The following is a 24,858-nucleotide window of genomic DNA, read 5'->3' as shown; positions in this document are numbered from 1 at the left end:
TTTATTATAATAAAAAACCTCTAAAACCCCTCAAAAATTAATTAACAAATCCGAGACAAGTTAGAGAAGAGAAGAGCTTGACGACGATGAATATGATCGACCCTTTAAATAACCTTCTCTTCTCGTCAACGCGTTTCCTTCTTCTTCTTTCCTCGTTTTTCTCTTGTCTTCCAACTCCACCACCTCCTCTCCTGTTCATGGTGGATGGGAGTCGGAGATCCTCTTCCACTTCCGCCGGAAAAGAACCGTCGGGAGGTTAATAAACCGCCGGATATTGCGTCGACTTCCTCCTCCTCCGCTTCGGCGGTGAATAATGCTCGGTTGTCCGATGCTCCGATTCTTTTGTTTGTTTATTTCCATAAGGCTTTCCGTGCGCAGCTAGCGGAGCTCCAGTTTCTGGCCGGTGATACAGTCCGGTCCGGTTCTGATCTGGCCGTGGAGCTCCGCTCTAAGTTTGAGTTTCTTAAGCTTGTATATAAGTATCATTCCGCAGCTGAAGATGAGGTTAGATCTTGAGCTACTAAAAGTCACTAAAGAACTTAACATGGAGATTAAAAAAAAACAAAAAATCGTTTTAGTAAAACATAGGATATACTCTCTAATTCACCAGTTTCTAGCGAGTATTGTCGGAAATAATACAAAACGGTTAACTTTTGTTGTTGTAGAAATTAGCAAAAAAAATGCATTTTAGGTACTGATGATTCATATTAGGACAATAAAGAGTTAAATAGATGTAATCTTTTTTGCTAGTAGATTAGATTCTGGAAATTCTCTGCTTGTCTTTGTTGTCAAAATTGGCAAAACAAAAGATTAAACCATCTTACATAGAGCTAAAAAGTCAACGAGTGAGTTCACATAGTTTATAAGATCAAGAACTTGAATCATTCTGATTTAGTTTTCCTAATCCCTTACTTAATGTTTGTTTAACTGGCAGGTTATATTTTCAGCGTTGGACACTCGTGTGAAGAACATTGTTTTTAATTACTCGCTTGAACATGATGCCACAGATGATCTTTTCACTTCAGTTTTTCATTGGCTGAATGTTCTTGAAGAGGAACAAGGGAACAGAGCCGATGTACTTCGTGAAGTTGTTTTATGCATTGGAACCATTCAGTCATCCATATGTCAACATATGCTTAAAGAAGAACGACAGGTATATACAGGTTTTGCTTGTCACAATTACACATTCTTTTGCATATGACTCAGAAACTATCTTATAGCTCCTTCTGCTACCATACTCTGTGATGCAGGTGTTTCCTTTGATGATTGAGAACTTCTCCTTTGAAGAACAGGCATCGTTAGTGTGGCAATTCATTTGTAGTGTTCCAGTGATGGTGCTGGAAGAGATTTTCCCATGGATGACGTCTTTACTCTCTCCCAAGGAGAAATCTGAAGTTGAGACTTGCTTCAAAGAAGTTGTCCCAAATGAACTCTCTTTGCAACTGGTATGGTATATTCAATACTGAGATATGGCTTTAGTCTCTTTCATTTTTTGTTATTGTGACAAGACTAAATTATTTCTGAAGGTCATAAACTCTTGGCTGATTGATGACAGTCAATCTTCTTTGACGGCTCTTACAAAGATTATGAAAGGAGTTCAGTCTGTAGAAGTGTCTGAAAATATGACCAACTCTCAGACAAATTCATCATCAAGTGGTGTGTTTCAACGTTTTTGGCAGTGGAGTAAAAAAATGTCTTTTTCTAGTCCAAATACAGGACACATTTTGGTTCATGGTATCCATCTTTGGCATAATGCAATTAGAAAAGATTTGGTAGACATTCAAAAAGGACTATGCCAATTGACATTTCCAAGCCTTTCATTGGACCTCAATGTTCTGGTGGTTCGGCTAAACTTCCTTGCTGATGTCCTTATCTTTTATAGGTAATAATTTGGGGAACTTTGATTTTGTTTCTTTCACTTTGACATGGTGTGTAGTCTCTTGGACTTGTCTTGTTCCTTTTCTCTGAGAAACTGGTGACGTACTTCATTTCAGCAATGCATTTAAGACGTTCTTTTACCCAGTGTTTGAAGATATGGTGGATCAACAACACTCTTCCTCTTCCAAACAATTCACCATAGATGGACATGTGGAAAACTTCAAGAAGTCACTAGACCTTGAAACTAGAGCAGGGAGTGACAATTTTGTCATAACCCTTCAGGAGAAACTGGAGTCTCTTATATTGACAGTAGCTAAGCAGTTCTCTATAGAGGAAACAGAGGTGAGCTGATTTATTATTTGGATTTTGTCTAAAATAGAATTGCATGTTTTTGAAGACTAGTCACTTTGACATATTTAGCTTCAGAGATTACATTTAAAGTATTTACTCATTGTTCTTCTCCAGGTATTCCCGATCATCAGCAAGAACTGCAACATTGAAATGCAGAGGCAACTACTATATAGAAGCATCCATTTCCTGCCTCTTGGATTGCTTAAGTGTGTCATAATGTGGTTCTCTGCTCAGTTACCAGAAGATGAATGTCAATCAATTATTCACTACTTAAGCTCTGAAGATTCCTTTCCCAACAAACCTTTTGCGCACCTCTTGTTGCAGTGGTTTCGCTTCGGTTATTCAGGCAAAACACCAGTTGAAAGTTTCTGGAATGAGCTGTCCTTTATGTTCAAACCAAGATGTTCTTTTGAAGAGGAACTCACTGAAGAAGCTTCTGGATCTTTCTTTCAACAATCACCGCAGAAACTATTCAAAGTATCCGATCCCTATTCTATGGATCCACCTGCTGGTTACATGAATGAGACACCTTACTCAAGTGCGATGAATCAGCAAATACTTATCCCAGGAAAGCTCAGGCCACTTCTGCATCTTCCTGATCTTTTTGGTGACAAGACTATTGGTGAACACTTAACTATGGACTTGAAACCAATCGATCTGATTTTCTACTTCCACAAGGCAATGAAGAAAGATCTAGACTACCTTGTACGTGGTTCAGCTCGGCTCGCAACAGATTATAGCTTCCTTGGAGAATTTCAACAGCGGTTTCATCTTATAAAGTTCTTGTATCAGATACATTCAGATGCAGAAGATGAGATTGCATTTCCAGCTTTGGAGGCAAAGGGTAAACTACAAAACATTAGTCAGTCATACAGTATCGATCACGAACTCGAAGTTGAGCACCTCAATAAAGTATCATTCCTTTTGAATGAGTTGGCAGAATTGAACATGCTGGTACTAGACCACAAGAATGTGAAGTATGAGAAGTTGTGTATGAGCCTCCAGGATATATGCAAATCCATTCACAAGCTATTGTCTGAGCATCTCCACCGAGAAGAAACTGAGCTTTGGTGTTTATTCAGAGACTGCTTCACTATTGAAGAACAAGAAAAGATCATAGCATGCATGCTTGGAAGAATAAGTGGAGAAATATTGCAAGATATGATTCCATGGCTAATGGAATCTTTGATCCCTGATGAACAACATGCTGTGATGTCCTTGTGGAGACAAGCAACAAGGAAAACTATGTTTGGTGAATGGCTAACAGAATGGTACAATTCTCATGCTGTCGAGGAGGAAACAGAGGAAGCAAATAAGGATCCATCTGAGAATTCAGATCCATTAGACGTTGTCTGGAGTTATCTCTTTGAAGGAGCTGCTGATGAGTACAAAGGGAGCATTTGCAGCAAACCTCTGGAAGAGACAGAGTTAAAAGGTATCATGAATAAGCCTCTTGGAAAGGCTGCTCCTAATAACAAGGTAGAATTTGGAAACAAAGAGGAGAATCATCTTGAGATCTCAGGAAGTAAAAAGGTGTGTACAGGAGCTGATGAAACGAAGTACAAAGAACAAACTGACAGCAACGCGCAAGCTTTTCAGATGTCGCATAATACTAGCCAATCTGGCCAAGACAGTAGATATGAGTGTCTGTTATCAATGAGTCAAGAGGATGTGGAAGCTACAATTCGAAGAATATCTCGAGATTCTTCCCTGGATCCTCAGAAGAAATCGTATATCATTCAAAACTTGTTAATGAGGTAAGTACACATGTGTTTAGAAAAAAAATATACTTTCTAAATAACTCTGTGCTAAGTAGATGTTGCAAGAATCATCTTTACAAAGCACTTTGTCTATGTTCTTTGTTTTGACTTACACTAGGTTGTGTAATTTTTCAGCCGTTGGATTGCTACACAACGGATATATAATCTTGAACCATCCATTCTCTCAAGCAATAGGGAAGCAGTTCCGGGGCAGAATCCATCTTATCGAGATCCTCACAAACTGATCTTTGGTTGCAAACACTACAAGAGAAGTTGCAAACTTCTTGCTCCTTGTTGCAACAAGCTCTACACATGTATACGATGCCATGATGAAGAGGTTGATCACTTATTGGATAGGTAGGTGCTTCATTTTCTTGTATCAAACATCAGCAACTTTTGTTACACCTTGATCTGTCTTTAAGTTTCTTAAATACTTGTGCAGAAAACAGATCACAAAGATGATGTGCATGAAATGCATGATAATTCAGCCAGTAGGTGCTAGTTGCTCAAATATTTCATGTAGTTCATCAATGGGAAAATATTACTGTAAAATATGCAAGTTGTTTGACGATGATAGGTAAATCTTCTACGACTATTTCATAAGGCAATTCATTTCTGATGTCTGGTCAAAACTGGAGTAGTTTTTGACGGCTAAAGGTTTTCTTTGCAGGGAAATCTATCATTGTCCATACTGCAATCTCTGCCGGCTAGGAAAAGGACTGAGCATAGACTACTTTCATTGCATGAAATGTAATGCTTGTATGTCGCGACTCATAGTAGAACATGTATGCAGAGAAAAGTGCTTAGAAGATAATTGTCCGATTTGTCATGAATACATATTTACCTCAAATTCTCCGGTGAAGGCTCTTCCATGCGGTCACGTGATGCATTCAACATGCTTTCAGGTGCTTTACTTTCTCGGTTTGTTATATGCAATGATGAAACACTTGATACACATTTGCTAAGAATGTTACTTAAGGGTGTGATGTTTATGGTTGTAGGAGTACACATGTTCGCATTACACATGCCCTATTTGCAGCAAGTCGCTCGGGGATATGCAGGTTAGATACTCCAAAGTCTGGTTCTCTCATTAAACAATTACTAATAATAGTCGCGTAAAAGATAGCTAATGGGAGCATTTTATCAAATGCTCCTAAAAAGAAAAATCTCAACGTATACAGTGATGATCAAACACTGAGGTGATTCACTAATCAAAGAACTGTCTTCTCTCACGCAGGTTTACTTTAGAATGTTAGACGCACTGCTTGCAGAACAAAAGATGCCAGATGAATACTTAAACCAAACTCAGGTTCATCTTTCGTTCTCACACACTGATACTTAATGCAAATTATCAGTTCCATTGTCTAAATTTAACTTAAGCATATGGATAAATGGATGCAGGTAATACTGTGTAATGACTGTGGAAGAAAGGGGAATGCTCCTTACCATTGGCTCTATCACAAGTGTTCTTCTTGTGCCTCCTACAACACCAGACTTTTCTAGTTCCTTCTCCAATTTTCCTTCTTTGTTTTCTTCTTTGTACATCTGCAAATCTTTTAACAAGTTTTTCTTTTCTTTTTGGAAGCATTTGATTTTGTATGAAAAAAAATACTCTACATATTATTAAATCTAGATAATTGTTTACACCTCGATCGTTTCAAGTAATCTCAAATTATTACGAGAGGAAGATACAACTGAGAAGCTGAGGACAAAAGACTGGAGAGACACTCCATCCTGTCTAGCTCTAACCTTAACTTATGACTTACTAGCTAAAACAATTTCATAAGACACAATCGGCCAAAAGATAAAATAAATAAATATAAAAAGCCTATATTGTGATACAAAAACTCACAGCAAATGCATCCTCTCAACATGAGACTGCAGCAACCATCTGTTAAGAGGCTCTCCGCTTCCAACGAAACAACCTGAGTTTCCACTCTCCGTGAAAAACGGTGAACCAAAGATGTTCAGCAGCTCCTCAACTGCTTGTCTCACCATTGATGTACCGGTGACTCTACTACGTCTTCCCCAACCAGTTACTATATCAATCCGAGAAGGGCAAGTTCCTGAAGCTAACATCTGCTTACGGAACCAAGCAAGCGTCCTAGACAGCGCGGTGACTGCAGTTCCCTCTGACATTACATGGAGATTGATAAGCCAGTAGCTGCAGCTTTTCTCCCTTAATGCATCAGGAAACACATTCTTTTGTGCAGCAACTTCCCAGACAGATCCGGCCTCTTCTTTTTGCCCGGACTTATGTAGAAAGTCAACCACCGCATCCACGAGTCCTCGCTTGCTCTCCCTGTCCTCGCTATGCATAAGATCCAGGAAATTGTTCGCATGGTTGCGCACGTTTTCGCCATCCGGACCCGCAGCTGGCATCTTGAGGAGAAACATATGTGCTGGATGACCTGTGCTTGCCATCAACTGGCCACAGAAACCCATATCAAGTTTTGACCGACCATCCGTGCAACAGCTCAAGAGTAACGTGTATGTCTGCAAAGAGGGGCGTAGACCAAGCGCCAGCATGTTTTGTAATAACTCATAAGCTTCAGCTATCTTGTTAACCCTAAGGAAGGTACTAAGAAGGGAGTTGCATGTAGGAACATTAGGTCGCAGACCAGCATGAAGCATTGCTTGATACCATTGCCACGCCTTTTCCACATTACCTGCTTTTCCCCACAAATCCACCAAAAGACCATAAACTGGCTCATCAGGAATCCAATTTTTCTGTTGCATCTCGGTGAAAACAGCCTCTGCTTCCTCGAGATATCCACAGTGTCCAAGCACCTCCATCACAATGCTGTATGTCACTTTGTCAGGCTCAAACCCAGCGTTTTGCATGTCACGGTAAAGCTTCAACGCATTCTGATAGTTTCTCGCTTTGGCATGCAAGTCCATCATGATGTTGTATGTGACCAAGTTAGGGGTACAACCTTGATCAACCATCTCACAAAAGAGCTTGTGTGCAGCGGGTAAATGTCCAGCTTTTCCAAGACAGTTTATTATGACACTGTAAGTGAAAGTATCCGGAGAAAGACCTCCTGCCTGCATTCTCTGGTACATATCCATGGCAATGTCAAGAAATCCAGCTTTAGCATGAATGTCTATAAGGGTACAGTAAGTTACACGGTCAGGTTTGCATCCAGCCTCTTGCATTTGATTGAACACATTCATAGCTTCGTTCAGGTAATTGGCACGGCCATAGCTGTGGATAAGTCGGTTATATGTAACTGTGTTTGGCTGACATCCATCTCTAACCATCTCATCGAGGAGCTTGTTTATTGCACCAAATTGCTTAGCACGACCGAGATTACCAACCATAGTGGTATAAGTATGCCCATCATGCTTAAACCCAGGTTGCCTTTTTAACCAGTAGAAGAAACCAAGAGCATTTCCATAGTCATTCATCTGCTTAAGAACTTGGTTTGCTTGGTATGCGTCTATCCTCAAACCTAGATTTTGAAGGGCCTCTTCAGCAGCAGGCCCCCACCTGAATCTTCGTAAAACGCTGGAAACATTTTCCACAATGTGTCCGGAATTACAATACTGTCTTGATGTCAGAGCAGTCCCTGAAGGTCCTTTCATCATTTCCACTGAAGAATTACTGAAACCGCTTGGCACAAACCTGTTCGAATCAATATGGGGTCTCTGCAACACGCTTGTCCTCTTGCCATATGTGTTATTTGTTGTGGGTAATGACTTTCCTACCACAGAATTTGAAACTTGTCTGAATCCTTTAACAAACCCAGTTCTTTCAGCTTCCTTGGCCCCTCGAAAATTGCTACTGGGATTTCTAGTTGTACCAACTGACGACTCTTTTGCAGCTGATCTAGGGTAAATTTTGGCAAAGTGCTCTCTTCTTATAGCTTTCACATTCGACGACTTGACACTTGAAATAGGCCGTGTTGGATCAACCATACAGCTTTTCGGTAATCCAAATGCATCGCTTCCTCCATCATATGAAGGAATCTTACAATTCGATAAATCTGACAGAAAATTTACTGCAACAATACCAGCCTTGAAAATCTGATCCCCAATAGGTTCTGAAGAAGCTTTACCTTCCACCTCCTCTCTAACGACGGTTGATGCATAGTTAACGGAATGTGATTTAAGCGGCAAGGCAGGGGAAGAAGAAACATGCTGTGGCAATAGAGATGGCCGACCAAAATCATCAACCTTCTTTGGAACCACTGGTTTTGTTACCTCTCCTGGTAATATACATCCCACAACTGAAGGCTTTGGGAGGATACTGGATGGTCGTTTTTCAGTCTGTCCAGCTTCCTTCCTAAGTTGCTGACGTTTCGAGACACAATTTTCATCATCCGAGTACACACAAGAATTCCCATCAGTTACACTTGTTCTCGATCCATTCAGAAAAAAGGATCTTGCTGTACTTGAAAGGTTACTAATATGCTTAGCGCGTATCATTCTGCAAAATTACAAATGAAAAATCACAGATTCAGACAACCTCACAGCAATTGATTATCAAACATACTCTAAAACTGACGGTTTCCAAGCATAGAACCAACCAATGAATTAGAAGATACATTAGAAAAACATACCCAATTAGCTCTTCTCCAAACTTTGAACATTACTATAAAAACTAGCTTCCTCCCAACAATTTAAATTCTCCAACTTTCTTGCATACACTCACAAGTAAAGCATCATACACTTCGAAATAAGAGCAAATGTTTATACTTTCTCTGCTTCCCACATTAGAACATTCAATTCTAACCAAATGCTCAAAATTTCGATTTTGTCACCATAAGAATCCTTTTTCGACATCTGATTCACATTAGAATCTACTTGATCACATTCGAATCTCACTACCGGTCATCAAAAGTTTTTTAATTTACAAAGTTGAGCTAAAGTCTCGAGAAACGCGTTAAACCCAGAAACCCATCTCGGCATTATTCCCATCGTAATGGAAACGCAAAAAACGAAAAACAGAAATCGTCGTGCACTGATTAAGATTAGTAACAAAGGTGAGATTTTAAGCAGGATCAATAGAACACAAAAGTCACCTGAAAAACGGTGGCGTTAACTTGTTAGGTTATGATTATTGATGTCCCTGCAGAATTCTCCAGGTGATATTGAAAATAAATAGAGAGAGAGACGAGTTCGTCTTCTTCCTCACGTTGTCGTCGAAATTGAGAGAAGAAGCGTTCTTCTACTCTCCTCCAAGCATATTTGGTCACACACACGGAGGCTGCTGCCAATTCAAGGTCTCAACTTTTTTTTTTGCTCTCCTTTTATATTTTCACTTCATTTCTCTTACCTAAACTTTCAAATATACCCCTCATCTTTAATTAGTTTCCAAATAACACCTAATAGTCTTATTCTTACAAGAATTCTCCCCATTCTTAATAGTTTTTTTTATTCCCCTTTCATAACTTCTTTCTCTCAATTAGCCAGTAAATATTTCTATTTTGTTTGATACATGATAAATTCGAAGTATTTTTTGTGGTTTTAAAAAGGATTATGTGTTTTATGGAGTTATAGAAGAATATATGGCTTTGACTAAAAAGAAGAAGAAATTGAGCTTCTTTTTGTTATTTTCCACTTTGGTTAGTTCTTAATTGCAACGTAGAAGCCTTGCCCTCCCCAAGTTTCGCAAGTCTTCAACAAAAATGTTCCGCAAGTCTTCGCTATTACACGTGGCGTTGCTTTCATGTCTTGCCCGTGACTGTCCTGTTACTCTAGTGGTCAGAGAAAGTTTCTTTTTCAGTTGTATTTTGACTATTCAGATTTTGGTGGTAAGTTGAGAAACGAGAACTTTTAGCGGAATAAGCATTATATGATTAAAAAAACTCTATAATCAAAGAAGAATAATTGTCTTGTAGAGTTTGCTAATCCTCTTCTCCAAGCAAGGTGCAAAGTCTCCTCTGCATACTAGGCTTAGTTCAATACATCTTTCAATCTAGTTAGGCCCATTAGCCCGTTATGTTTACAAAGTTAAAAGCCCACTTACTTGAGAAAATTCACAGATGCACACATGCATTAGATTATGTACTGCAATCTGAAAATGCATGATGAGAGGTCTCATACACAAAACAAAATCAAAAACAATTTAGAAAAATATTAGAGTAACTTATAAAGACTGTTACAGCTGAAACTAAAATACTAATAAATTCGACTTCTGGCAATAATTAAGGATTACATCTCTTTTGTTTAGAGTATAATTGAACTTTTGGAGCTGTAATATAATTTGTATGTATGATTTATGAAAAGTGATTGAACTTATACATAGATGGAAAAGTTGGCGTAACAACATGCATGATACATACAGAACACATGCAGCCACAGCATTTGAATAGAACACATCATCACAATTCCCAAACATAATCATTCTCTTCAGCAAAAAGACACACTCTTTCCAAATATAATTGTCACTTTTACTGTTTTAAATTTTAAGTTATGCCAGCTTTAAAGTTGCCGACGACAAAAGCATGTCCATCGTTTCTTTCTTCTTCGGAAGATTAATCAGAGGATTTAAAATAATCTAAATTCGAGATTATGTTGTATAAATATCCATTTTGAAACTTGAATGAACAAAAAACCGATAAAGTTTTCCACGAATAAGTTGTTGGTGTTTTTAGTAGGTTCATAGATAGGAGGGTGGAAGGTCTCTAGTTGGGCAATAAATTGAAACCGCTTTTTTCTGACCTACCAAATATTAATTTGATCGAATCATTGAAAAAAATACATATATAAAATTATCCATATAAAAACTATGTAGTTTGCTTTAAAATATTTCATCGTATGCAATGATATATGCATACTTAATCCACCACATGTCCCTTGAAACAAAAGCACTTAAGCTCTGTGTGGTTGACATTAAATCACACATTTCATTTTGTTAAAATTAAAGTCTAAAATTTTATTCATGGTAGTACATCCATCATCAAAGACCATTTTCATTGAACAAAATAAAGTTTCAATCTCTAATCCTTTGTGAAAATTCTTACTACTATATATTAATTAGGTCTTTTGGAATATAGACGCGCAACACACATTTTCTTATATATGGATTGAATGGTATCCAAATCCCCAAGGTAATGTAATGTAAAACCAAGATAAAGAAAACGAGTATGACATTGACAATTGAACTTGTAGCGAAGTCAGGATAGGACGACTTGCGGTTTCTACTTTCTAAGCCAAAGAAACATAGTTTTCATTGATTTTTAGTGTTTTTAAATTTGTTGTTGACTTCCATTAATGGAATATTTCGTACTTTGCTTCTTCTTTTCGAATTTTATTTACCTATATAACTTTGCTTTATTTTCTACAACACAATAAGTATTGCTCATAATTGAGGAAGTCTATACACACAATATTTTCCTATCCTTTCTTTTTTTCTGTCGGGAATTTCTTCATATCCTAGCATCTAGATTATGATTGTACACATACAAAAACAGAAAAGAACTAGACTTCAAAATAATGCAAATTAGAAACAAAAAATTGCTCCAAAAAAAATATATTCAAAACTATAAATAAAATATTATTATGATTTTTCTTCTATTTTACGTACATTGTATATCTCTAGAGAAGAAAATAATTTTTAAAAAATAGTTTGGGATCAACGTCGCACTTATTGTTTTGTCTTACAATCTCAGAGTCTCACCGTATCCACCACGCTGGTCAACAACTTCAACAAAACTCTCTTCCTCGAACTTCAATCTTATCCCTTCATTTCATTACCATTAATTCACACCAACGGCTAACATTGTCCTCCTCGCTAAACTGTTAATTATACGTTTGGCCGTAATGTTTTGAAGTCTGCCTATATTTCTTTTCAATAAATGCTCTTTTAATTAGGTTTTAATTTGGTGAAATCCAACCTTTAAATTTTCTGATGCTGTTAAATCTAAGAGTTTGAATTTTCTAAAATCATTGTTGTCGGTTATCATTTGTACATCTTGATAGAACTATAATATGATCAATATAAACTTATAATAATAATAACTGAAAATACAAATGATTTTGTTTGTTTGTTTATAAAACCACTGAAAAATGCAAGAGTTAATCCACTGAGTTCAACCAAAAAATAAAGAAGTGAATTCTATTAGTCATAAGCTTGGACCAAAAAATCCATCTAGAAGAAAAAAAAAATTGAAAAAAAATTACAAGTTTCTAAGAAGATGGTGCAATGGTTAGAAAAATCTCTCAAGTTATTAAATGCATCATAAACTAATACTGTATATTACTATACACAAAAATCAAAGACTCCCTTTTTTTTAATTGAATCAAACAAAATCCGAAATTTCGAAAGGTCCGACTTTTCCTCACCTGAACCCGCGTTTTCTCTCCCCCTCCCAACCCAACTCTCCAATTCGCCGGAAAATCACCGCCACCGTCACTTCCGGCGTCCATATGAACTAAAGAGATAAGCTTTTTTCTTCTATAATCCTTCTTCTTCTTCTTCCTTGATCTCCTTTCTCTGAGTTTGCTGAGTTTCTTAACTCAGCCATGGGTAACTGTAACGCCTGTGTAAGGCCAGACTCAAAAGAATCAAAACCATCTTCAAAGCCGAAAAAACCCAATCGAGATCGGAAATTAAACCCATTCGCCGGAGATTTCACCAGATCCCCAGCTCCAATACGTGTTCTCAAAGATGTAATCCCTATGAGCAATCAAACTCAGATCAGCGACAAATACATCTTAGGTCGTGAATTAGGTCGAGGCGAATTCGGAATCACTTACCTCTGTACTGATCGTGAAACCCACGAAGCTTTAGCTTGCAAATCGATTTCAAAGCGAAAGCTTCGAACAGCTGTCGATATCGAAGACGTTCGTCGTGAGGTAGCGATTATGTCTACTTTACCTGAGCATCCAAACGTAGTTAAGCTTAAGGCTAGTTATGAGGATAACGAGAACGTGCATCTGGTTATGGAGCTTTGTGAAGGAGGTGAGCTTTTTGATCGGATTGTTGCTAGAGGACATTACACGGAGCGTGCTGCTGCAGCTGTTGCGAGAACGATTGCTGAGGTTGTGATGATGTGTCACTCTAATGGAGTTATGCATCGAGATTTGAAACCTGAGAATTTCTTGTTTGCTAATAAAAAGGAGAATTCTCCACTAAAGGCTATTGATTTTGGCTTGTCTGTGTTCTTCAAACCTGGTAAAGATTCAATTTTTAGTGTTTCTTAACTCAGTGGATGGTTCTATTTTTAGACTATCCTGCCATATCTTCATGTTTATGGAAGTTTGTGTAGATATCTGAGATTGGGTAAATAACGTTTTCTTTATTGTAGGAGATAAGTTTACAGAGATTGTAGGAAGTCCGTATTATATGGCTCCAGAAGTGTTGAAGAGAGATTATGGACCAGGGGTTGATGTGTGGAGTGCCGGAGTTATTATCTATATCTTGCTCTGTGGTGTTCCTCCGTTTTGGGCTGGTTAGCTTCTTCTTTTAATTATTTTAGCAGCTGTGTAATTGTTCACCTATGTTGATTAGATAAACCGATAAGATTGTGGTTTCTATTGACAGAGACTGAACAAGGTGTTGCTCTTGCGATCTTGCGGGGAGTTCTTGATTTTAAGAGAGACCCTTGGCCTCAGATATCAGAGAGTGCCAAGAGCCTTGTGAAGCAGATGTTGGATCCTGATCCGACTAAGCGGTTAACTGCTCAGCAAGTGTTAGGTGAAGTTCTTGTGTTTCTGTTTTCTTTAATGGTCGTAGTTACCTTAATCCACTCTATTACTAATGATTTTCTTTTTCTCACCTTTCAGCTCACCCATGGATACAGAATGCAAAGAAAGCTCCCAATGTTCCTTTAGGAGATATAGTCAGATCTAGGTTGAAGCAGTTCTCTATGATGAACAGATTCAAAAAGAAAGTTCTTCGTGTAAGTGTTTTTTTTTTGCCTTTTACTTTTCTGCTGAAGTTTGTAGAGAGTCTGTTGTGTGTGTCTATATTTGGTTTTGATCATTATCATCCCTGTTAATGCTTCCAGGTAATTGCGGAGCACTTGTCTATTCAAGAGGTTGAAGTGATAAAGAACATGTTCTCACTGATGGATGATGACAAGGATGGTAAAATAACTTACCCGGAACTCAAAGCTGGGCTTCAGAAGGTCGGTTCACAACTTGGTGAACCAGAGATCAAAATGTTGATGGAAGTGGTAATTTAAGCATTGCCCTTATCTGATTAAAGACCAATTCAGTGTTCTTCTCTGATAAACATAGCTGAAATCTGTATGGCTTTGACGCGCAGGCGGATGTCGATGGAAATGGGTTTCTGGATTATGGAGAGTTTGTAGCTGTGATAATTCACTTGCAGAAGATAGAGAATGATGAACTTTTCAAACTAGCTTTTATGTTTTTCGACAAAGATGGAAGTACATACATTGAACTTGATGAGCTACGGGAAGCTTTAGCGGATGAGTTAGGCGAGCCAGACGCCAGTGTTCTAAGCGACATCATGCGTGAAGTTGACACTGACAAGGTTCTTTCAAATATCCAAAAAAATCCTCCTTTAAGGCCTAACAATAAAGCTTGTCAAGAGAAAAGATATATCCCTCTGCTTCTGAGTCGGATTGTTGGGCTTGTTTGCTTTTTACAGGACGGACGTATAAACTATGATGAGTTTGTGACGATGATGAAAGCTGGAACTGACTGGAGAAAGGCATCGAGACAATATTCAAGAGAGAGGTTCAAAAGCTTAAGCATTAACTTGATGAAAGATGGGTCATTGCATCTCCATGACGCTCTCACTGGACAAACTGTTCCTGTTTAAATTTATTCGTTATCACCAAAAACAGAGCAATGCTCCGTTTTTTCCCCATTTCATAAATTGGGAATTTTCCGGGCTTGTTCTTTGAGGGATGGGAATTTTACGGAAGCTATGGTTCTTTACATATATAAACATTTTACATTGTATTTTGTATGTAATGTTTTGTTCAAAGGTTGTATTTTTATTGTCTCAAAGCCCCTAAACCAAAGAGTCAAAGGAAAGATCTTTATTACACTGACACCTTATCAAACTCAGCAGAAGTCTTGTCCATGTCCTTGTCCTTGGCCACAACATCTTTGTAACGGTACCAATGTGAGACCAACAAGAAATAGGCCAAGTTTAGAGTCATCATACCAGCAACCAAGAAGTAGAAATACTCCAATCTTCCCTTGTTTAAATCTTCCGGAAGCCAACTTCCTCCTGAAAATCCCTCTGTGGTATCGTGTACCGCCGATAACAAAAAGGTGCTGAGGTAACTCGCCAATCCGATTCCACAATAATACAGAGAACCAGCAAAACTTCGCATGTTCTCTGGAAACTGTTTGTAGTAAAACTCCATTTGTCCAACTCCAGCGAGGGCGTCCGCGATACCCATTAGCACTAGCTGAGGAATCAACCACATACCGGACATCGAAGAGATTGCGCCTTTTCTTGGGGCCAACCCTAGCGTCGGTTTTGTGAGAGCTACCTTTCTTCTGTATTGTTCTACAATTGCAGACACCATCATACTTGTGATGCATAGAAACAGTCCTGCTCCAACTCTCTGCAGTTGTGTGATACCGCCGTCTCTGCCTGTATACTTTCTAAGGAAAGGTACAAGGACGCGGTCATAGATAGGTATGAATATCGTCATTCCAAGCATTAGGAAGACGGTATAAGAACCGGCCGGGATCTGGAAACTTCCTGGACCAAGGCGTCTATCGGATTGAAGAGACTGAAAGATTGTGTAGGTTGTTTGTTGAATGTAAGCTAGGTAGAATAAGGCGGCCGAGAGCCAAACCGGAAGCACCCGGATCACGCATTTAACTTCCTCCACTTGTTGCATACTGCAGAGTTTCCATGCATCCACCGGCGACCCATCTTTGTTCAGCTTGTCGTCTTGTGTTTGGATTGCCGATTTGTCAAGAAACCTGCAAATTAAGAAAACCCTAAAATGTTTCTAAGTTGTTCCACAAGAAACTAAGAGAAGTAGTGAGGTTATTAGTACCTGAACTGCTCTGTATGGCCCAATTTCGAGTTCTTGAAATCACTGGCGATGTAGTTGTAAAGCTCGTTAGGCCCAACGGGCTTTAACCGCCTCTTCTTGATCGCGACAACAATGACACGAGTTATGCTGTGAATGGGACTGCCACTAGCTTTAACCTTGACATAGAGCTTAGAACCAGCGAAGAATATGATGCAACCAAGTAGCATTAGAATAGCTGGGATGGCTAAACCAATGCTCCAGCTCACGTTTGACTGAACATAGACGATGAGGGTTAACGACACCATCTGAGCAAACGTGAAGGTGAAGAAATACCAATTGAAGAAACTCTCAATCCCTCGTTTCCCTTCTTTTGTCTTCGGATCGAACTGATCAGCACCAAATGGAAGATTGCATGGCCTAATCCCACCGGCTCCGATCACCAGCAAAACCATTGCTCCGGCGAGAAACATGATTTGTCCGATGGATGGCCCATTGCACACGCTTCCTATTTCCTTAGCGCATTGAGCTGGATGCAGGGGATGAATCACAGCCGTTAGATCCATTGCCACCGAACCCTTTGCATCAAACACAACAAACGATTGAAACTTTCAGACATAATCAGCTAGTTTTTTTTCAAACTGAAAATTGTGATGAATAGGTTTTAGAATTTACGAGAAAGCAAGCGATCATGGCGAAAGATAGGGTCTTGTAGCGGCCAAAGTAGGAGTCACAGAGGAAAGCAGCGACGATGGTGCCAAAGTTGCTTGTGCCACCGTAGATGTTGACGACTTTCGCAGCCGTGATGCTCTTCATGTTGAAAACCGTCGTTAAGTATATAACCAGATTCGATGAACTTCCAACAATCCCCAATTTTTCAAATGTCTCATTTCCTACCAAATTAAGAAACAGAGCATTAAGTTACTCTGTTCATAAAATCCTCTGTTTTCTCTATCAGTTTCTTGTTCGTTTCAAGACCAAAAATGTTATAATAAATAAAAATAAAAAACATGAAAGAAACAGATCCATAAAAAAAGTCCTATGTTTTAATTTTATGAATCAAATGTTTTTTTTGTCAATGAATCAAATGTTTCATAAATAATAATAAAAACATACTAAAAGAGCACGAAATTAATAAATATTCTTATATTTTTGTTTATTTATTTCTAATAAATATTTTTATTTATTTACAAGTATAAAGTCCTCATGTTTTTCCATCAGTTTTTTGTTCGTTTCAAGATTATGAGTGTAAGTAAACAAAAATCATAATTTTGAAACGAACAAGAAACTGATGAAAAAAACATGATGACTTTATACTTGTAAGCAAACAAAAGTATTTATCAAAAAAAAAAAATATATATATATATATATAAGAAAGAATATGGATGAATAAATACCAATGATGAAGGGCATGACTTTCCATCCTCTGTAGATGATCTTAGACTCATCATCCTCTGCAATGTTCTTCTCTGTCTTCTCAACCTCCATTGTTATGTTTTTCTCTATGCTCTGCTCTGCTTTCTCTAAGTGTGTGTAATGTGTTAGTATATGTGTGTGTGTATATATATATTAGTGGGAAGTGAGAAGGATCTCATTATGAGACCAAAAAAGCTATTTGGAGATTATACCAAAACAAAAGTGTTGGATTAGAATATAGATTTGAGTAAAAAGAGTCGGCTTTATCGAAAGGAGAGGACTGGAGTTGGTATTCCTCACTTCATTGTTTTGATTTGTCAACTAACACACTAACGTTCGGATAACTTATTAGTTTATTTGTTGCCATGACTTATGTAATATTCTTAACTCGTTATTTAAACATTAAGTAGCAGTCAAGAGTTCATCTTTAATATCTGTAATATCGACAACGAATCTATCCTTTTACTTTTCATCTAGTAGGTATTCTTAAACAATATGAAAAAATGATAAAAGAAGAAGAAGAAAGCTAAGAAGAGTTGTTTAAGAATCATATATTGTGCCAATACGAACATATTTCTGTAATGTTGACAATTGGCTTTTTAGTTGAATGCAATAAACTTTCAAAAATGCAAAAGGAATCTTCTCGCTACCGTTACTTTTTTTCTTCTCAAAACTTTAATTATGTAAAAGAAACATTTAAGCATGCAAAAGAGAAATAAGGAGACGACCATTGCATTCAAAAATCATGTTGATTCGTTTTGATAAATATGACCCTCAAGAGGGGTAAATTGTATTATTGGCGGTCAACTAATATCCATATTCTTTTTTATTTTACCGATTATAGTTCATGTACATTTCTAGGTTTTTTAAAATATATCTATATAAGTAATGAATGAATGAATTAGACATTTATTTCGAAATTTTCTATACTATCAAAAATAGAAACCCACCGAATTACGATTTAATTTGGAGAACAAGAGTATATGTTAACTAAAAGTCTTATCTAAAAAAGATGTACATTTGCTTCTTCTTTTTCAAGTGATGGGTAAAAGAATATTTATATTAATTTCATAATAAATAGAAAGTTGTCTTTGAAATTATTGCTACAGAAATAAAGCATTTCAATTTTATAGTGAGATATGATTGTGAGAACAATTAGAAGAGAATATGAGTGATGGAGAAGACAGTTTTGATTATCAAGGGAACAAAAAAGTATCTTTTCCTAAATGATATAACCCAAAAAAATCAAATCCCTTTTGATTGGATTAGTCCAAAAGAAACCACCCATCACTTTTCTGAAACCCCATTAGCACACTATCGGTAATCTAATTACGTTCGTTCGTTAATAAGTAGTAATAAAGATTTGTTTTTGGAGCCTTAATTATTATGTTTTGTTATTGTCACATAATATTCCTAAATAATTTGTCATTTTTTCGTGAAGGTGGAAATATACGTCAGCTTTGGATCACAACGTGCGTAAGTGTTTCATTTGATGGACCTCATAGAGTCATAGTCGCTTCAAAGGCTTCTAGTCTGGTCAGAAATTGGACAACAAGTAGCTAAAAGAAGATTTAAAGTGTACCATGCAGCATCATCATTAGTGTTGCTTCTATTTACAATATACACACCAATGACCAAACACACAAATGATACAAACCAATTTAGTTATTAAACAATCTCAATTCCCGCCTTTCTTTAGTTGATTGGTTGCAAAGCTGACTCATGTTCAAGTGACTTAGTGAACTGCAGAAAACACATATCAATCTGATTTGAGATTTCATAAAAGACATGGAAATTGCAGTGAGAGTGTTTAACAACATTCTTGAAGACTTTTTCACCTGAGAGATCTTAAGCTCAAGCTCGTTCCACTCCGAGGAAGGATTGCTTCCTGAAACGATTCCTGTTCCTGCATAGATCAATGCTCCAAGACCCTGGGAGACACAAAAGGACCAAGATAAATGCACTGTATTTAACAGTGAATGACCCGTTTGCTACACTAAGGGGAGTTGTCACCTTTTCGACTAAAGCAGATCGTATGCCTACAGAAAATTCACTCTCCCCACCACCAAAGAACCCAATAGGTCCAGCATACATTCCTCTATCAAATGACTCTGGAAAAAGAAGAAGAATATGTATCTCGGTATAAGCATATATTAGTAGATAGCTACTTCTACAGAGAAATTCTTTTTTCCGAAAAGACAGTGAAAGAAAATTTGAAAAGCATCGGAATCAAATTATGTTATACCAATTTGTTTAATCAAAAGCCTAGCTTCTTCTACTGGACATCCGCAAACAGCTGGCGTCGGATGCAAAGCAGTTAAGATGTTAAACTGAAACATAGACAAACATATTTTGAGGTAAGAGAGAAAACGTAGCTTTTTTCACTCAATGGAAAGAGGACTGTAGTATGAGACTACAACAGATTATAAGTTAAAGGAAACTCATATCTGTCTATTTTAGATAACCTGCAGAACAAGTCAAGTGATTTAGATGATCATGAGAGGTTAAAATCATGTAAGAAATGTCATGTAACCTCATCATCTTCTCTTTTTAGCTGTCCTGCCAATTGAGAATATAGATGCTGTACTCTTGCAAGCTTTCTCACTGATTTATGGGGTTTAACTACTACCCTGTCACATATGGTCTGCAAAGCAGAAGAGAGGATTACAAGAAAAATAAAATCAGAAGGTTATATATAAAAAAGACATTCAAGATAAATATGTTTTAGCATTCACAAAGATTCTGCTAAATAAATGTTCTTCTACTTGAAGCCAGGAATTGAGGTTGATGAGTAAAAATATTGAACTTACTTTAAGTTTTTCTCTTATATTCTCTCGGACAATAGAAAACTCAAGATCGTCTTTGGGACTACAGTAGTATTTGCAAATAATATCAGTACACATATCTGGAAGTTTCTAAACATGCATCTTGTAAGTGTACAAAGCACAAAACAAACAGTTGACCTGGTTAGTAAGTCGCGCTCTATCTCCATTTCACGAACCTTTGAATCACCTCTAGGCCTTGTTGCAGCCAAAGCCTCACTGCAGACACCTAGATGTTTTCTGTGGAAGAGTCTCTCAGGCTGCTCCATTAAGATGTATGTCAACATTATCATAGCAGCTAAAAAACAGAGTTTGGCAACAACTTATCTACCACGTAAGAAGAATAAGTAACCTACCGTGTTCCCTATGAATGCTGGTGCACCGGGTGGTTGAAGACAGAATTGGTACGCGTCTTGTCCTTCACACTGTCATATTAATAATTAGACTCAGATTTCAACACTTCAAAATTGATATAACCGGAAGAAAGTGATTAGTCTAACAAATGAGTGAGGAAGAAAAAGACACCTGCAACCGTGCTAACCAAGCGATAGGATCAATGTCGGTATCCGTAATGATTCTGCTACTGCGTGCAAGCACAACCTGATCCCCAAACCAAAATTTCGTCACTGAAACCCATAAAATGTATACAAAAAAGGAAGATAAGGTTCCTTAAGTACCTTGCTTAGGGGTGAATGTTTGTCCTTGATAATCTCTAGAGCATTATTCACAGCAGGGTAATAGGCTCCTTCACTTGGAACATGGTTCTTGCTAACAACAATAACTCCTAAAGATTCTCGCCGTAATCTCATTATAACAGAAGAAACCTGATAAAACCAGACAGTTTTAGCTTTGATTATATCAAGTAACTAATAAGTTAAGGAGCAGATTTAGAAAATGGCTAACCTGAAGCATAGTTTCCTGAAGTGCTTCAATAGCATTTTCAAGCGTCCATGAGAGCTCATTGTCCCAAGCAACAGTTGCAGCCAGCATTGAGCTTCCTCCAAACTCATCAAACTCGACCTATGTGTATATCAACAAAACAAAGTCATTATTAGTCCATGGTAACAACAATTATCTTAAAGAAATCAAATTCTAGTACCTGGGGCACTGTAAAGTAAAACGAGCCAAAATGTTCCCATTCCACAGCGATCTTCCCTGTAGGATCAAATCGAAGACCTCCATAGGCACGAATCAGAGGAGACTTTGAAGACAAGAACCTTCAAAACAGGGGAAATGAACATAAGAAGCGAAGAGATAAACAGCAGAAAGAATCAAACTTCATGAAGATAAAAAACTTTCGGTGCTGGTACCTTCGGATTGATCTCCAGTCATCATGAGAAAACGGGTCGAGATCGCGGAAAAAGACAGCAGACCCGATTCCAGCGACACTAACTGGATTATGATCAGATGATCCATTGTCACTTGAGAAGTCTTGAAGAAGATCTGGACGGCCAGAATCGCTACGACGGGAAAAGAAACTGCGAGGAAGAATTTCGTTCTGTGCATGAAGCCAATCGATTGCTCCAATTTTCTGCTCAATTGGTACCTTCAATCACAAGATTAACGTCTATGAAAATAGGGCTTTATTTTTATTTTTGCGCGGGAGAGAATATAAGTCGCTAATGTTTCGATTTTTGATTTTTTACCACTATTTATTTTCTTTTATCTTAAAAGTCAAATATTTTTCTTCCAGATAAACCCATGAAATTAAAATCTTACTTTCTTACATCATGAAATAACTATTTACCTTAATTATTTTCATAAACAGATAAATCCATTATAATAGTATTGATAACATTCATAAAAAGAGACTACTTGCTTGATATTTTTCTAAAAATCTAACAATAATTTATTTATTTGCAGAAATACAAAAATATTGAACCAATGATGCAAAATAGTTCAAACCTGACCCCCATACTATTTGGGTAGATAGATTTTAAATCTAACAATAAAGTTGAGTCAATCTATGTTTATGCAACCGACAGTCCGACAGCAAGAAATGGAACAATATCACACATACCAATGTAAGAGCTCCACGTGGCTTAAGCTCATTTGTTTTTTAATCATTGTTTGCCTTACGAATTTTTGGAATGGCACAAAGCCACAAACTAATGAAGAAATTATTACGAATTTACGTACCTGTAATCGGACAATGCCGGAGGAGAATGGAGGCGGTTGAGATTTGAGGTCAGAGACGGCGGTTATCAGCCTCTCCGTCGCGGCTGCCGGAGATGGCACCGTTGATAGAGTCCTTGTTTCTACCGTGCCAAGTGGTGCTTTGTGGTCAGCCTCACATCCGTTCATAGACAGTGTACAGCGTAGGAACCTCTGTTTCACAAAGAGGGTTTCAAATACTGTGACGTAAAAGACAAAGAAAAACAGAGTGGTTTTGCTGAAACCTGAAAATGATTGAAAACAAAAAACGAAAAAAAAAAAACCTGGCGAGAGACACGAGAGGATAATTTGGTGAATGAGGTTCGAGAGTAGCTTTGGAAGATCGAACTGGGATTGTATTTTTTAGGGTTTGTGCCCAGAAAATGGAATGAACACTGAAGCGACGCCATTAGAGAGACTACGAAGATGTTGATATTATTGTATGGCACTGAGACTTCAACTTGTACGATATGTCTTGCCTGAATATATATACATATATATAGATGTGATCCTGAAATTGGTCCCACATTATGTTAAATTTCGTTTTGAGTTTCATGAAAACTGCTCAAGAAATTCGGTCTATAACTAGATTTTAACCCGACAACTCATTTTTAACAATTAATATATATAAAAATTTGTAAATTATTTTATAGTTTGCAATTGTTACTAAGTAACGTCCTGCCAAACCCGTCTACAATAAAAACTATTTATTTTATTAATATTGATCTTATTTATAATATCTTTATGAATCATTGTCAAAATATTTTAGTCGTTACGGGACATTGAACCCACACATTTTTCGCCTATTGGTTAATATATGTTCATTCTTAAAATTTCGAATCACAAAATAGGACGAAATTGTTTTGAGATTTTTTAAACTCTATATGTTATATAATGATGTTAATTTTTTTGATATAATAAACTTTTTATAAATTTAAATATTAATAATGTTTTATGAAGTTTAAATATATATATAATAATATTTAAAAAATTAATATTTTTTGCCTCTTTAAATAATGATATAATAACTCTAAAAGCAAGAATTTAGAAGATTTAAATCTTTAATTAAATATTTTCATGCCTAAATAATTAATGTCAGTAGCATGACATTGTAAATAAGTTCAAATACATGATTTGTTTATTTAAACAAAAAACGTTTAGTAAGAACAATATTTATTTAAACAAAAAACTTTATTTTAAAATATTGTTAACAAAATACGTTTATGCTAATTTTAAGGGATTGATGTGAAGTTTGTCTGGATTAAATTTTATTGATAATGTAATTGACAATTTAAATTAAGAATTTAAAGTAAAATTAATTATTTTGAAAAAAAGATTTAATGCTAATGGCATTGGATTGTAAATAAGTTCAACTCTAAGATTTATTTGCTAAAATGGCTGCAAAAATGTATATATAGATAGATTTGTAATGTAATTTAATATCGACTGTGTGATTGTTTAATAATTAACAAAATGAAGATTTTATTTGGTAATCAGGATCTATCATGAAACGAATCTCAGACTAATTTTTCAAATATTTATCTAAAATTTAGCATTCTTGTCCCATGTTCATGTACCATTCGAACGTTGCGCCTCTACAGTACACCACCATTTCGTTACCAAAATAGCCTTAGCGGGCAAATCATATGTAGTTATAGAATACCGTTCTTAACATTTAGATCATGTTCTTCGTTAATATAATGGCACATCTGATTAATTAGGTTAAACACAGTTAGCCATGTATCATAGATTTCTATGGACATTTAAATAGACGTTTATCAAATGAATGAATCAAAATAGCTTTTAATTTATCTAATGGATGTTCAGCAAAATTAAACTAAACCATAAATCTATATTATTATTTTTAACAAACCATAAAATCTAAATTTAAACCCTAATCTTTATTTAATAAAATAGATCGACATATACGGTATAAAATATGCTCGGGATAAATAAATAAAAAACTAATCGTCTCGTAACAATTAAGGTAAAATTGTCCTATCTTTGTAAATAATATATTTTCTGTTAGCACTTAGCCACTTAGTAGTGGAAATGTGGAATTAATCTGCTCCAAACTCTAGAGATTAGTGAAAAGAAAAACCCTTGAGATTTGGAAGAGAGTTAGACTCTTCTTATATATTCTTAAACAAATATCTGTCTCTTACAAACTTTTACATATTCAGTTTCTATAAACCTTTAAAAGTCAAGTTATATTAACTATTGAAAATAACAATAAATGTCGAAGCTTTGATGGTCAAACAAAACAATTGATAACAAATCAATCCCCTTCAGGCCACGTGTGGGGAGGTAACGATACGTCCATATCAAATTAATCATTTACGTTACAGAGGCGTTTCGTATCTGAATTCGTATGAGCCTGCACTGCTTTTTTTCCTTTTTAATAGTTCTGTTGTCTTTGTCATCTACTTTACTATATACAGAGCAAAAAGAAAGAGTACGTCTATGACCAACATTTGACGGAGATGTTATTAATTGCGTATCGTAGATTCGTATAGGTTTGTTCAATATTTCATTTTGAATTTTTGTTTGCCAGTT

The 24,858-nt window shown here is 36.7% G+C and overlaps 6 protein-coding genes, 1 long non-coding RNA gene and 1 other non-coding gene across 13 annotated transcripts; 3 read left to right on the top strand and 5 right to left on the bottom strand.

The window, feature by feature from the left end:
* The first annotated feature begins 52 nt into the window (after window positions 1-52).
* On the top strand, window positions 53-5,639 carry AT1G18910 (zinc ion binding protein). Its single transcript, NM_101748.3, has 12 exons — window positions 53-504; window positions 935-1,153; window positions 1,251-1,445; window positions 1,527-1,882; window positions 1,995-2,220; window positions 2,344-3,986; window positions 4,125-4,346; window positions 4,432-4,566; window positions 4,660-4,894; window positions 4,991-5,050; window positions 5,227-5,298; window positions 5,391-5,639. The coding sequence occupies exons 1-12, from the start codon at window positions 205-207 to the stop codon at window positions 5,490-5,492; spliced, it is 3,765 nt and encodes a 1,254-aa protein (NP_173325.2). The 5' UTR covers window positions 53-204; the 3' UTR covers window positions 5,493-5,639.
* On the bottom strand, window positions 5,501-9,214 carry AT1G18900 (Pentatricopeptide repeat (PPR) superfamily protein). Of its 4 annotated transcripts, NM_001198101.1 has the most exons (4): window positions 9,017-9,214; window positions 8,555-8,777; window positions 5,862-8,421; window positions 5,584-5,758 (listed from the first exon to the last, which is right to left on the bottom strand). In NM_001198101.1, the coding sequence occupies exons 3-4, from the start codon at window positions 8,418-8,420 to the stop codon at window positions 5,657-5,659; spliced, it is 2,661 nt and encodes an 886-aa protein (NP_001185030.1). In that variant the 5' UTR covers window position 8,421; window positions 8,555-8,777; window positions 9,017-9,214; the 3' UTR covers window positions 5,584-5,656. The 4 variants fall into 4 exon arrangements, with proteins under 4 accessions (NP_173324.1, NP_001185030.1, NP_973860.1 ...); NM_202131.1 differs by having other exon boundaries at window positions 5,584-8,421; window positions 9,017-9,152; NM_101747.3 differs by lacking the exon at window positions 8,555-8,777 and having other exon boundaries at window positions 5,501-8,421.
* A 2,908-nt stretch (window positions 9,215-12,122) lies between these two features.
* CDPK1 (calcium-dependent protein kinase 1) lies at window positions 12,123-15,434 on the top strand. The gene is made up of 7 exons (NM_101746.5): window positions 12,123-13,113; window positions 13,247-13,390; window positions 13,483-13,635; window positions 13,725-13,840; window positions 13,949-14,116; window positions 14,209-14,439; window positions 14,557-15,434. The coding sequence occupies exons 1-7, from the start codon at window positions 12,462-12,464 to the stop codon at window positions 14,728-14,730; spliced, it is 1,638 nt and encodes a 545-aa protein (NP_564066.2). The 5' UTR covers window positions 12,123-12,461; the 3' UTR covers window positions 14,731-15,434.
* On the bottom strand, window positions 12,204-12,874 carry AT1G05453. The gene has a single exon (NR_138901.1). It is a non-coding gene; the product is annotated as an other RNA (long non-coding RNA).
* On the bottom strand, window positions 14,830-17,477 carry NRT1.9 (Major facilitator superfamily protein). Its single transcript, NM_101745.5, has 4 exons — window positions 17,308-17,477; window positions 16,586-16,803; window positions 15,935-16,488; window positions 14,830-15,857 (listed from the first exon to the last, which is right to left on the bottom strand). Exons 1-4 carry the CDS (start codon window positions 17,396-17,398, stop codon window positions 14,957-14,959), a joined length of 1,764 nt encoding a protein of 587 aa, NP_173322.1. The 5' UTR covers window positions 17,399-17,477; the 3' UTR covers window positions 14,830-14,956.
* Window positions 17,074-17,257, bottom strand: MIR837. The gene has a single exon (NR_139761.1). It is a non-coding gene; the product is annotated as a microRNA ath-MIR837 precursor (primary transcript).
* A 1,235-nt stretch (window positions 17,478-18,712) lies between the features above and the next one.
* On the top strand, window positions 18,713-18,889 carry AT1G18871 (uncharacterized protein; the record flags this gene model as incomplete). Its single annotated transcript, NM_001123837.1, has 1 exon — window positions 18,713-18,889. One exon carries the CDS (start codon window positions 18,713-18,715, stop codon window positions 18,887-18,889), a length of 177 nt encoding a protein of 58 aa, NP_001117309.1.
* On the bottom strand, window positions 18,803-22,825 carry ICS2 (isochorismate synthase 2). Of its 3 annotated transcripts, NM_101744.7 has the most exons (15): window positions 22,587-22,825; window positions 22,288-22,476; window positions 21,459-21,694; window positions 21,248-21,365; window positions 21,052-21,168; window positions 20,826-20,972; window positions 20,674-20,748; window positions 20,505-20,573; window positions 20,290-20,408; window positions 20,137-20,194; window positions 19,860-19,970; window positions 19,572-19,656; window positions 19,340-19,437; window positions 19,165-19,257; window positions 18,803-19,069 (listed from the first exon to the last, which is right to left on the bottom strand). In NM_101744.7, exons 1-15 carry the CDS (start codon window positions 22,710-22,712, stop codon window positions 19,022-19,024), a joined length of 1,689 nt encoding a protein of 562 aa, NP_173321.4. In that variant the 5' UTR covers window positions 22,713-22,825; the 3' UTR covers window positions 18,803-19,021. The 3 variants fall into 3 exon arrangements, with proteins under 3 accessions (NP_173321.4, NP_001321112.1, NP_001154351.1); NM_001332377.1 differs by lacking the exon at window positions 20,137-20,194 and having other exon boundaries at window positions 19,860-19,956; NM_001160879.1 differs by lacking the exon at window positions 22,587-22,825 and having other exon boundaries at window positions 18,916-19,069; window positions 22,288-22,554.
* Window positions 22,826-24,858: the final 2,033 nt, after the last annotated feature.

This window comes from Arabidopsis thaliana (genome assembly GCF_000001735.4).
Source record: "Arabidopsis thaliana chromosome 1 sequence".
In the NCBI taxonomy this organism is placed as follows: Eukaryota; Viridiplantae; Streptophyta; class Magnoliopsida; order Brassicales; family Brassicaceae; genus Arabidopsis; species Arabidopsis thaliana.
The sequence above is the reverse complement of the archived record's forward strand: the minus strand, read 5'-3'. Positions and strand labels throughout refer to the sequence as shown.

What these genes read in the sequence shown, in the direction of transcription:
- CDPK1 (NM_101746.5), top strand. Translation starts at nt 12,462, where the DNA reads ATGGGTAACTGTAACGCCTGTGTAAGGCCAGACTCAAAAGAATCAAAA. An exon ending in GTCTGTGTTCTTCAAACCTG is followed by an intron (nt 13,114 to 13,246) that starts GTAAAGATTCAA and finishes TCTTTATTGTAG; the next exon opens with GAGATAAGTTTACAGAGATT. An exon ending in TGTTCCTCCGTTTTGGGCTG is followed by an intron (nt 13,391 to 13,482) that starts GTTAGCTTCTTC and finishes TTCTATTGACAG; the next exon opens with AGACTGAACAAGGTGTTGCT.
- NRT1.9 (NM_101745.5), bottom strand. Translation starts at nt 17,398, where the DNA reads ATGGAGGTTGAGAAGACAGAGAAGAACATTGCAGAGGATGATGAGTCT. An exon ending in CCATGATCGCTTGCTTTCTC is followed by an intron (nt 16,489 to 16,585) that starts GTAAATTCTAAA and finishes TTTGATGCAAAG; the next exon opens with GGTTCGGTGGCAATGGATCT. An exon ending in GGCCATACAGAGCAGTTCAG is followed by an intron (nt 15,858 to 15,934) that starts GTACTAATAACC and finishes CTTAATTTGCAG; the next exon opens with GTTTCTTGACAAATCGGCAA.
- AT1G18900 (NM_001198101.1), bottom strand. Translation starts at nt 8,420, where the DNA reads ATGATACGCGCTAAGCATATTAGTAACCTTTCAAGTACAGCAAGATCC. An exon ending in GATGGTTGCTGCAGTCTCAT is followed by an intron (nt 5,759 to 5,861) that starts GTTGAGAGGATG and finishes AAATTGTTTTAG; the next exon opens with CTAGTAAGTCATAAGTTAAG.
- AT1G18910 (NM_101748.3), top strand. Translation starts at nt 205, where the DNA reads ATGGGAGTCGGAGATCCTCTTCCACTTCCGCCGGAAAAGAACCGTCGG. An exon ending in ATGAACTCTCTTTGCAACTG is followed by an intron (nt 1,446 to 1,526) that starts GTATGGTATATT and finishes TTATTTCTGAAG; the next exon opens with GTCATAAACTCTTGGCTGAT. An exon ending in GTTGATCACTTATTGGATAG is followed by an intron (nt 4,347 to 4,431) that starts GTAGGTGCTTCA and finishes ATACTTGTGCAG; the next exon opens with AAAACAGATCACAAAGATGA.
- ICS2 (NM_101744.7), bottom strand. Translation starts at nt 22,712, where the DNA reads ATGGCGTCGCTTCAGTGTTCATTCCATTTTCTGGGCACAAACCCTAAA. An exon ending in GAGCGCGACTTACTAACCAG is followed by an intron (nt 20,195 to 20,289) that starts GTCAACTGTTTG and finishes ATACTACTGTAG; the next exon opens with TCCCAAAGACGATCTTGAGT. An exon ending in ATATAAGAGAAAAACTTAAA is followed by an intron (nt 19,971 to 20,136) that starts GTAAGTTCAATA and finishes TCTGCTTTGCAG; the next exon opens with ACCATATGTGACAGGGTAGT.